Source organism: Kryptolebias marmoratus, linkage group LG17 (assembly GCF_001649575.2).
Source record: "Kryptolebias marmoratus isolate JLee-2015 linkage group LG17, ASM164957v2, whole genome shotgun sequence".
Classification (NCBI taxonomy): domain Eukaryota; kingdom Metazoa; phylum Chordata; class Actinopteri; order Cyprinodontiformes; family Rivulidae; genus Kryptolebias; species Kryptolebias marmoratus.
In genome coordinates, this window is record NC_051446.1 from 23,209,596 (window position 1) to 23,221,896 (window position 12,301).

The window sequence follows — 12,301 nt, forward strand, 5'->3', positions numbered from 1 at the left end:
CAAAAAAAACAAACATCAGCCCGCGCAACGTCTAATCTCAGACTGAAACAATGCCCTCCGATCCGACTTTCTAACCACTTGAAACGCATTCAGAGGGATAAAAAAGCTTCTCACAACGAGCAGTAATTACAGACAGAGGAAAAAGCAGCCTCCATCTTTAATCTGCTTCATTTTCCTCACTTGATCCAAACAGCAGAAATTATAACTTAGGAAAGCTGGAAATCCTACACATTCATAACCATCAGGGCTTCAAAATAAAAACAGATCAAACATAAAAGTTCCAGCATTTCTTAAAGGAACTTTTATGTCAACTTTCATGTCAGAGTTTTAGACTACGTGGAGAAATGATGGAGTTGAAGCCATTTTTGCTCACAACTGACTGACCTCCAGCTACGTCTGTGTCGTCTCGTGTTGATCAGCTGTGGCAGCCATCTTGAATTTGCAGACGCACATTCAGTGATCACTTTCTGAGAGTTTCATTGAAATCCCTCCACTGATTCATGAGATATTTTGCTAACAGACAGACAGGGTTGATTTTAACAGTTAAAGCCAAAGTTTTAAGCATAAATATCACGTGCCGTGTAGCGCTCTGTAATCTGAAGACATTAGCGATATGGCGTGGACTCTAAAAGGTAGTTCTTTGGGGGGTTTTTGCAACTTTGTCGCTGCTTGATAAAAACGCTCAACACGACGTGCGTTTAGTGATTCTGTTCCGGTTTTGCTTCCCGGCAGACAGAGCTGCAAACCCAGCCGGTCAGACCGCGTTCCTCGCATCGGATCGCAGCTGCAACAGCGAGACAAGAAGTCATTATCAGTCTCCGGTTTGTGACACGTCCCAGAGGACGCCTGGATGGCAGTTAGACAAAGGAGGGGATCGGGGGGACACACAGCAGCGTAAAAACACACACACACACACACGTCTGTGGCTGCGGCAGTGCAGGACTCGGTCCATTCATTCCCTGAGGAACGTCACAGCCGGAGCCGTGGTTCCGTCCCACCGGAGGGAACCTGTCCTGGTTGTCAAGATCCAACCCAGTTAATCCAGAAACGAAGGAACCAGAGTTATTCTGCTTTCAACCAATTATTCACCAGAGAAATAAAAACGTTTGTAATAAACAAATAAAGGAATGCATATCACCCTCCGAGTTTCAGACTATCTTCTGATGAGAAGAGACAGAGTTATATGATCACATGAGCTGTTAGAGCTTTAGGTTTGTGCTGGAGATGACCCTCAGCAGCTACCATCCTCAGTATCTGGAAAACTAGGTAATGTTGATTAGCTGTGGTGTCCATCTTGAATTGGGGTGATGCAAAGAGTTAATGTCAAAGTTGTCAAACAGATGTGACTTAAAGTTAGAGCTCAGAGTATGTGACGAGGACTCTCAGCTACTACCACACCAAACTTTAGCTCAATATCTTTAACATCGGCTGAGGTGGAGCCGTTTTTCTGATAAAGTCGCTTAGCTGCGGCCATCTTGAATGGGACTGACATCCAATGTTTACGTTCTGAGAGTTTCGTTAAAATCAAATGGTTCGTTTTTCACAAACGCTGCAGACAAAAGAACAAAAGAACTGCTTCACCTTCGACAGCAGATGATAAAAAAGTCACTTTTCATACAAACATTCGAGCTGCAGATGATTCTGGGAGTAAATGAAAAGTTGCTAAAAATAAGAATTTTTACCTTGTCGCCACGCTCCCAACTTCTTCCAGACTTTCTTAATGTTTTCACTGAAGGAACCCATCCAATCTTTGGTTAGTGGGCTGTATTTTATTCAGCTTTATGGCAAAAGAGCTCTACTGGAAATGAAGTTATATTTCCAGGGAGGGAAGTGTATGAATTTTATATTCTTGTAATTTTGTCTGTAACTCTTCATTACTCTCCGAGGGAAGCAGGCTGTGCACAACAGAGCGAAATGTTTGCAGTATATTTTGTGAGCAATTATAATCTCATGTTTCTTTTTCATTTTTTTTTGTGCTCCTTGTGCGTGCTTTGAGCTGAGCACCTTGATGAGTAGGTGTTTGTGCTTATTTCGAGGCGTGGAGTGGCCCTTGTGCACGTCTCCTCTCACGGTCTAAAATAAAACACCATAATTTCCCCTTCAGCACTTTTGTTCTGTGGATTTCGCAGCTGAAGTGCGGCTGGTGTTCCCTCTCCACCCTTCTAATCTTTGCCCTGAAACAGACCTTTTTGCAGCCTATAGACAGTATTTCAACATATCTTACTCACCGATTGGCTGCAAGTATCCAGAAATGAAACTCACCGTTTGATCAGAGTCTATTAGAAAATCGTTTTAGTTCCAAAAGCAAAGGCAATAAAGTTTTCCCTCATGTCTGTGTGTGTTCATTTGCCTGTACCATTGGCAAAATATTTAACAAACGAGTGCACAGTCTACAACTGATTAGCTTTTGGATTTACCCCAATTTGAGGTGGTCACCACATTAGCCAACACAAAAACACAACTTTTCATGAAACGGAAAAAACAAAACATCTTCTCGTTGGTGAGCCATCCATATGTAAAGGGTGACCTCCAGAGCTGATTTATGCATAAAAAGCATGAAAATTATGAAAAACAGAGGCACATGGTTTTAGCCCGACAGCGATGAAATGTTGAGCTGCTTACCTTGACCGATGTGGCTCAGATGGGGGTCTAGACTGGGCGAACGGAGGTCTGCGAAGTCGTCGCTCCCACCATCTGCAGACGAGGAGCAGAGGGAGAAAGACAAGGAGTGAGCTCGGTGGTGCTGGTAGCGAGGCGAGGAGCTCTGAGCCAGGAGGAAGGACACGTCTTGGTCTCCGATCAGCCAGGTGTGGGACCGGAGCACGCCCAGCAGGCTGCTCACACACAAACTCTCCACGCCCTTCCTCCTCGGGCCCAGGCGGCTCCTTACTGTGGCGAAATGGGTCCGCGGTGCCATGCTCCACTTTTTCCTCCTTCCCATGTTTAGACTGAAGAGGCTGCGAGCTTTAAGGTGCAGGCTGGGCTTGCCCGTGCAGATAAGGAAATAGTTTACATTTCAGCCATGGCTGCATGCAGTGTTGTGATAAAGCCGCAGTCTGAGAGCTCAATGGGCTCGGTGGTTCACTTAGCGAGGGCTGCCGGGAAAAAAAATAACCAGGACAGCTCTGCAGGAAGGTAATGATGTGAGGATCAATTAAACCAAAGGGAGCAAACAGGCTAAAGTGGACTCAGTGGATGGGGCTGAAAACAGTGAGAGAGGGGGGCAGGGTCAGCGAGAATCTAACTGTGAAGTGAATAAAGGCTCAACACAAAAGATTATTTGTGTGCAGATAAAAGAGTGTTCGGTCCTTAAAAGGATGGTAACTTTTTAGAAAACCCCACACGGCGTTTTAATCACAAATCCTATTATCAGCGCAGAGCACCCAAACAAATGCTTAAGCGTTATCTCCTCCATCGCAGATCCACTCAGCGCTCCCCGGCAGCCGCACAGCGAGCGAGATTGGCTCGCTGGTGGAAAGATCGAGCTCGTCGATGGACAGATAGAATAAAGCTGTGGGGCATGGCGGTGTGAGAACTGGGCCAGCCTGACACTGACACTAACCGTGGAATGGTCACGCTCAGTGTTTGCTTCACGACCTGAATCACATCTTCGGGACGGGTCAAAAGTTCATTTTTAATTTTTAATATCTACGGTATTTATGCCTCTCGAACTTTTCCACATTTTGTCCTGTTAAAACCACAACCTTCAAATTATTTTACTGGGTTTATAGGAGGCAGACCATCACAAAGTGGTGCATAAATATGAAGTGAAAGAAATAAAATAAATGGTTTTTAAAGATTTTTACAAATAAAAATGCATCTGAATTCAACCCCTTTTCTCTGACACCACCAACTAAAATCTAATTAGTTAATTAACTAATTAACCTAATTAGAGTCCACCTCTGTGTAATTTAATCTCAGTTTAAATCCAGCTGTTCTCTGACGGACTCAGAGGTTTGCTACAAACAGCATCATGAAGACCAAGGAAGACACCAGCCAGGTCAGGGATGTAAGTGCTGAGATGTTTTACAAGGATGGAGCTAAATTCAGGGGAATCCTGGAAGAAAACCTGTTAGAGGCTGCAAAAGACTTGAGACTGAGGTGAACCAGAGCTACAAAGAACCAGGTCAGATCGAAGCCTAATCATGGGTCAAAGTCCAGCCCTGACCTAAATCTGACCCAGAATCTGTGACAAGACCTGAAAATCTCTGTTCACAGACGCTCTCCAACCAATCTGACTGAGCCTGAGCTGTTCTGCAAAGAAGAACGGGAAAATATTTCATTCTCTAGATGTGCAAAGCTGCAAATGTGGTTCAGACAAACCTTAAATTAAAAGACGTGCAGCTGGAACTGAAGAAAGGTGGTTCACTTTTTAGATTTAATTTGTAAAGACATTATGAAAACTATGCATCACGTTTGTGTTTGCAACGTGACAAAATGTGGAAATGTTTCAGGGGTCCGAGTCCCTTTTCAGGGCGCCGTACAAACCCAACCCCGCGCTGCTACACCTTCATCACTCGCATGTCTAACAACACAAACAGCCTCTCGCCTTGTAAACCATATCATCTCGTTAAATCGGCGCTGTGGAAACCAGCGCAGGCATTAGGATGACGTGAGCGAGCGCAGCGAGGCGTGAAAAGATACGAGCACATTTAGACGTGTGAAGGAGCAAATGGAAAGCTCTGTTCCAACGAATCGTGCTCACTCGTTCCTGCTGCGTTCGATGAGCGCCCGTGACGCCAATCTGAGGCACATTCAGGAGCTTGAAATTTCATATCTGAGCCACTGATAAATAACAAACTTTGTCTGGCTTGTATGCGTGGTTTTGAGTTTGAAACGGAATCTTGATTGTGATGCATATTGGATTACACACGAGGAGTACTCTTTGTCTTTTTGCAGTCTAACTACTTCTGCATACTTTGTGCCATTTTAACCACTAATGTATCAAAACGTTCAGCTTGTTACACACATGGATGCTATGACTTTTGGTTTTTGCAACATATACAATTTATAAACATTTTTACTTCAGAAATATGAGATCTCATCAATTTCTTCAACATTGTTCTTTTGCTTGATGTATTTTTCCCACAACCCGGAAAGGGGAAGATCTATTTCTGTCTTCTTATGCTACATTTATTTAGCTTTCAGCTAATATTTTGATACATTCTGCTTTAAGCTACCGTTTAGCTACTTTAGCTTAAAAAAACCTTTACCTACTTAAGCTTTTAGCTAGCTCTTTCCTACTTTTATCTAATTTTTAGCTACTTTTAGCTAACCTTTTGATATTTTTAGTACCTTTAGCTTGTATTTTGCTCATGTTAGCTTCTAGCCAGCCTTTTGCTACTTTCAGCTTTTAGCTGGCATGTGCCTCTTTTAGCATTCAGCTAGCATTCTGCTTCTTTTAGCTTTAACGACTCTGTTTCAACTTCTTCAGCAGATATTCAGCTCTCAGCATTCACAGAAAACACGGTTTCTCTCGTTCACTGAGGTTTTGGAGAAGACAAAACGAGCTTTAGCGCTCTGCACAACAACCAGCTAAAAGGCTCCTTTTGTCTCACAGAAAAGCTTTTGCTCTTCTCTAATTACCGGCCGACCACAGCACAATGTCATGCCGCAAAGATTGATGGCTTATTAAGCAGGGAATACAATACGGGAGGAGCTCTGGTCATGTTTTCATTCCTGCAGCAGAGACAGAAAAAAATGGACATTAATCCTGCAGAATATGAGTCAACCACTTGTTGAGAAAACATTCACCATTCACCAAAGACAAATTCATGGAATTTTTAAGCATTTCTACATGTAAATATGCTGCTAAAAGTAAATTTAAATAATAAAATTTGTTGCTTACTTTGTGTAACATTCTGTACTAAAAAGAAAAAGCCTTAAAGTGTATTACTTCCATTTTAATTGACTTCTTTAGTAATTAAAGGATCAGCATTCCTTGAAGGAATGCATTTATTTCCAATTTTTTTAAAACTCTGAAAAGATCACATTAACTCCAAGCATTTCTGAGAATTTTTTGACTTCATCTGAAGGTAACAAGAAACCGTTTAAGTCAAAGAAAATAAAAAAACTGCACACACTTTGCAGGCTGTTTTTTTTATTTTTTTTTAAGTGCTGTAAAGTCACAGAGCTGTTAGGATGTCAAAGGAGCAAAGATAATTTCTAACTTGAACAAAGAGTCACTGAGAAGAAGTCAGCGTGACATCGCTCTGTGATCCCGGGAAACACGGCGCTGAAGTCTGCTATCATTACGGTTCAGGCCGACTTCTCTGAACCCGTCGCTGCTCTGAGATCAGTGTGACCCCCCTGATCCAAAATGAGGCTTCTTTGCCTTCTGAGAACATCAAAGTGTGGCCTTTTGACAAACTATTAAAAAGAGAGAAAGAGAGTGCTAAAAGAAGGGTTTTGGTCAGAATCCACAAACTCTGTGGAGGAGAAGAAGATGGAACGCAGTGCAGTTTGAAATTGATTTGGTCTTTTTTTGTGTGTTTCAGTCAGTTTGCACACAGAAAGAACCACTGGATTGGCAAGAGCGATCAATGGCCTGTTCCCTTAAAAAAAACAAAAGCCATTATTGGGAAGAAAATAAATCTGAAACCCAGGTGTGAACCCGAGGAGCACTCTGGAACTCGAGAGTCCAGAGAAATCGAAGACTTCACTCATTGTGACTTCGGCTCCCGTCTGTCTCATCTTTCTTCAAAATGTCTCATGAACCGCTGGACAAATTTAAATGAGACTTGCAGAAAGTAACCGCTGGATGCACGTCTACAACTGGAGTCAACAAAGTCTAAAATGGCCGACACAGCCAAGTGGCTGGACAATAACTTGGACAATTTGACAGATGTTGAGCTAAACTTGGTGTGGTAGTGGATGAGAGTCACCCCCAACACGTCAAGATTAAAAGTACAACTTTGATAGGAACTCTTGGGGTCAAATATTTGTCTGTTAGCAAAATATCCCATGCAACTATTCAAGAATTAGGGTGGACAAATTACTGCAGATGTAAGAATAGTTTTTACGACTTGGTTTAGTCACAAGTTGGATACTTCTGATTAATAATCAAATTATTTCTACCCAGCAGAAAAGGTCTGAAGGGCTCAAACAAATGCTCGACCCCTGAGGTTCAGCTTCCATTTCTATAAGTTGCATTTAATCAGAATAAAGTGGAGCAGCTTCATGAATCACTGCTAGGTTCTAAAGTTAGCAGAACACAAAAACGTCTGCATTGGATCCGAGGAAAGAGAGCTCGTTAAGTGGCTGCTTTTCACCTCTTCTGCAGTGAGCCATCCCTGATTTATCACAGGAAGTGAACACTTCTGACATCCCGCCAAAGTAAGACAATACAGAGCCAGCTTCATCTGAATGCAGAAACATCTAAAGCACATACAAGGATGTTAGATTTTTCCCCATATTCCCTGCTTAAAGTGGTTGTATGATAAGAAATTAATGAATCTCTGCAGCAATTAAACAAACCAATGTGCAAAATGTCACATTTGAAATCAGATTTTGTGGTATAATGATATATTTCGTGTCTGATAGGCATACCACTGGTCTGGAATCAGCTATTCAGACGCTTGTTTTGGCAAACAAAAGAGAAAAGTAGTGATTGAAACGCAGCAGGACGGAAGAATCAGGACAAAAGACACAGAAACAATACAGAAGCAGACAGCAACGAGTCTTTCTACACAAGAAAAAAAAAGTATTCAACTTAGGGAAAATTATTGTTAAAGCAGGAAAAATCAATCAGAAACCGAAATCATCTGATTTTCCGGGGTTGTGTTTAAAGTAAATTTATAGGAATTAAAGATGCCTCTGCTTCAAGTGTTTCCATGTGAAGATTTGCTGCTTTATTGTCTTTACTCCATACTATGCAATGAATTAAAGGAGGCTTTAAAAAATTCTTCAGGCGCTCATCGCACTCAAACATAAGAAAAGTTACGGTGCAGTTTGAGTTTCCTCCAGCAGTTTTCTCTGATATACTGACATAAAAATTCTGAAATGCAGGTACGCAGTCAATGTAAACAAATATGGGCGGTAAGAAGGCCTGTCGGGATAAACGATGAATCAATTAATCGCACGATAAATAAAATGAGGTTGGTAATTTTCATTTATCGGCGTTATCGTTCCTTCGTGTCTCCGTCTCTTTCTACGGAAGACGCTGGAGGACAAAAAGACTCCGGTGCTCTTCACTGACCCCTCCCTTTCTCTTAGCGTCAGGGGGGCGTGGCCTATCGCTGAACCTCTGAGAGCCGGTCTGTCGCCGTGTTTTTTGTTAGTTTGCACTTTTTGTTTCTAAAACTGGCAGTTTTGTCCGTCTTCTTTATATAAAACTAATGATTATTACTTTTTGAAGGGCAGTTTAGTTTACAGACTTCATAATCCGTACTGTTTTGGTTGAATGTAGGTTTTATTTCTGTTTTTTTTTTTTTCTTTTTTAGTCATCATTCAAGTGCATTTTTCGTTAACGGAGGCTGAGAGTCAATTTTATTTTTGTTTTCGGTTGTTGTTTATTTTGTGTTGTTAATCTTTGAGAGGATGTGCTTGCACTATTATGTTATTATCATTACATTAGTTTAAAACGGCCTCCAAACGATATTATCGTTTATCGCAATCATTTCTGAGACAATTAATCGTCCAGCAAAATTTGTTATCGTGACAGGCCTAGCGGTAGGTTTAACATCTGACCTGTTTTCAGTCCCTTCGGCTGTTTCCGTAGATTTAAAAGTAGCCATTTTGACCAGAGTCAGAACTGTAACAAACCAGACGTCTGCATGCCTGCAATCAAAGCAAAACTCGTTCTCTAATCAGAATAAAATTAATAAAAGCTAAGAAAGATCACGGATCACGCTCTGTTTTTGAACACAGGTGAACTTTTTTCTAAAAGCCTCAGACACTATTAGAGGTACGTCGTCCAATCTGTCAACTTTGTGGTGATTTTAAAGCAACGCAGGAAGATATAGGAGGCTGGCAGTGTTTGTCACGGGCTCAATTACCTGCAGTGACAAGCTAAAAGACAATCCTGTCAACCCTTAAGCAGTCTGATATCGAGGGAGGACAGACTGCAGCCGTCCTAAAGGCTCCCAGGAGAAAGAATATAAGGTTATGGGTTTATGCAAGGGTTGCTGGGAAGGACGAGCAGAAGCTGTTAAATGTGTTCAGAACAAAGCTTAGATTTCAGGAACTCTTTTAGAAGAAGAAAGAAAACCAGCCAGTCAGCATGACATTTTTTACCTCCTGCTGGAGAGAAGAATTCAGAAAAAAAACAAAACTGATCTGGATTTTTATGACTTAAATCTAAAAAACAAACACAGAGAGTACATATATTACCTTCACATTTAGCAAGTTGCTTCTTTAAAGTGGGCCTAAACCAAGAGATTTTGATTTGTAACCTAAGAGAGGAGCAAATAATGTAGATAAATCTTTGTTGCTGCAGCTGCGGCTTGTTTGTTGTTTCTGCAAATTGGTTTACCCGCCAAGAGAAACTGTAAATCAGCGGCATCTTCCAATTTACCAACCAGCGGCGGAAGCAATAAAAGGGGAGAAATTTCCGTATAAACCAGTGATGCCTACAGCCTGGCAGAGTTCTCTCCGTTTCCTCTTGGAACGAAAACAGTTTATTACCCAGAAGGTGCAACAAAGCAAATTCCAACACATGGCAGGTTTGTTGATTTAGCTGCTGCTCCTGTTTTTAGCTCGGGCGCGTTCCCAGTTAACGAATCGCTGGTTTGAAACTCAATCAGCAGCAAAGGTCTAACTAAGATAAACTGCTTTGTTTAACATTTTATAATACTTATCCCTCCTTCATTAAGGGTTTTCATGAGGTAGATTTGATCCTAAATGGCTGCTGAAGCCAACTGATCCTCAAAACACAGAAAAATGGCTTCAACTCTGTCAGATTTACAAATATTGGTTTGAAATTTGGTGTGGAAATGGCCGAAACTGATCCTTAAATACTCTGAGCGTGACAGCTTGACCAAACCAGCTACAACTCCATGATCTCTTAACATAAAATGATATTAGCCTGAAACTCTGGCCTGAAAAGGCGGCGGGTGATATGCATTCCTTCACAGACTGTTAGAGTTTTAATTTAAAACTTCCTGCACACATTTGTGTCTCCAGCAATGACTCGGCTTTATTCCCTTTGCTTTCCTTCCATTTTCTTTACCACCTTAAACTTTTGCTCACTTCTTATTTTACGGTAAGTTACCGTTTGTAAGCAGATCGTCTCAGGAAGTCACTGAAAACCTGCTGAAAATCGGATTATCTTCCGCTCTGTATGCCCGATCATCTAAGCCTCTCATTTAAAGTGATACTGCCAAAAACAAGCTTTTATTTTGAAGCGTACGAATCGAAGGCTCCTTTGCAACAGGAGCCAATTTTAAGCTCTTCCTGTTTAAACTCATTTGTGGTAACATTCTTCACCGTCCTTATTTAACGTGAAAGGCACTACAAATCACCCAGGAGCAGGAGCTCTTTGCTCCTCAGCCTCTCAGCGTGAATCCGTCAGGATTCCAAGATTTTCTCATTAAACACTCTTCGTCGGTGCAGAGAGTGGCATCTGCAACCTTAGCAGGAGTCGCTGCAGACAGCCCGAGGTCAAAGGGAACTTAAAGCTCCTAACGCAGAAATCAGGTGCACCTGATTTATTTACAGCTCATCCGGTCCTATAACTATTAATCAGGTGATTGATTAGTTCAGCAGACTCTAAAGTCCACTCTGTGGTCTTTGTTGCTTTTATTTCTGAGCAGGACCCAGGTTAACGATGGAAACAGGAGCAGATTTGCCACAAAATCCTTGAAAACAGAAACACGTTTTATCGGCTGCTAGTAAGTTAACAGAAAGTTACAGATTTTGGTTATTAAAATGTGTTTAACTCTTAGTTAGCCTTCCGGTACCTGTAGTTTAATTTAGTTTTAACTTTATATTGTTGTGTTTTCATGATTTAATTGAGATTAGCCCAGCTCATGTTTTAGATATTTTTGTGTTCATATGTTGTAAAGCACTTGTTGCTGAAAAGTGCTATATACATATAAATTTGACTTGACTTACAACCTACTGGTAGTTCAGTTAAATTAGCTGACTTAATTACAGATTTTGGTCAATGTTTAAGAACAGGAAACCTGCCATCAGCCTAGCCTTAGGAGCTAAAACTGGTTGATGTTGGAGCGACTGCACCTTTAACAGCAAAAGGCTAACATTAGCATCTGATAAAATGAAGTTTAATTTAATTAGATTTTCTTTGATTGGTAGTTTTAAAACGTGACTTAGCTCAAGCTGCTCATTTATGGCTTACATGACAGATTAAAAGCACAAACAGAAAAGATTTAGGAAGCAGCTTCCGTGTTTTAAAGTATTTAGTGTGTGTGACAGAAACCAGCGATTCGCCTCGAGGCAGACCAGCAGTCGTATCCAGTTTTTCATTTCTCTGTCGACGCAGCCGAAGCTGAATCCGTTCACTGTAACGCTTCCATTTCCGTTTGGTTATTTCTGCTGCGTGCTCTGTGATGTAACCCCAGCGGTGTGTCAGACTGAAGGTAGGAGATGCTTAAAGCGGCCTCTCTCGGTTTTTTTTGTTTTTTTTCCCAGACTCTTATGCACTACCTTTATTTTTACACGGTTTAAACAAATCCCACCTACTCGGTGCTGCGACACAGCTTTTCTCAGCATCGAATGGTAGCGTAGGAGTTCGGGGCATATCACTTTTTCTTTTTTTTTTGTTTGTTTCACTTGCTTTGTTAGACGCATCTTCCTGCTTCCTCCATCATAACACCTCCGTCCATCCAGGACACTGCTGAGTCGTGGCGCCGTCAGCCAGAGCCTGACGCACTCAGCCGTTCATTTATGCGTCACATCTCTGGCCCGCCGCCACCACCGTGCTGTTTGCTGTCCTCCAGTTATAAAGGACCCCAGTGGCTCGGATCAGATGCTCCAGGCTTCTCCGTGGAGTTGGAGCGACGCGTAGTTTTCTTTCAAGCCTCGTTTTTTCCTCTATATCTGAGGGGATTGTACAATCCCTCCAGGATTTCGCGGGCATTTTTTGTGATTGTTGCGGGCTAAAATGCCTGATTTCGCGGGGCATTTTCCTAAAAGTTGATTTCTTTTTACTAAAATCAATAAAAAACCATAACTTTTAATATATAAACTATAAATCCTTCCTAGTTTTGTAAGATAATTCCCAACAAACATTGACATTCTCAAAAGGTGCTTTATTTGAGAACTTTGAGAGCTTCTAAACTGACATTCATGAGCATTTCTGGATTGTCCCTGGTCTGCAGCTCTCCTCACGTTTTGCAGACAC

The 12,301-nt window shown here is 41.6% G+C and overlaps 1 protein-coding gene across 13 annotated transcripts in view; it reads right to left on the reverse strand.

Annotated features, from left to right (window-relative positions):
• The window catches only part of tanc2b (tetratricopeptide repeat, ankyrin repeat and coiled-coil containing 2b), a 156,876-nt gene that overhangs the window by 80,445 nt on the left and 64,130 nt on the right, over positions 1-12,301 (reverse strand). For 9 of the 13 annotated variants that reach the window (XM_037980643.1, XM_037980641.1, XM_037980640.1 and 6 more), the window contains exon 1: positions 2,623-2,947. In XM_037980643.1, coding sequence (XP_037836571.1) covers positions 2,623-2,941 — 319 coding nt within the window. In that variant the 5' untranslated portion in view covers positions 2,942-2,947. Of the gene's footprint in view, positions 1-2,622; positions 2,948-12,301 lie in introns of those variants that run through there. The other 4 variants (XM_017436655.3, XM_037980644.1, XM_037980642.1 and 1 more) reach the window with 1 other exon arrangement.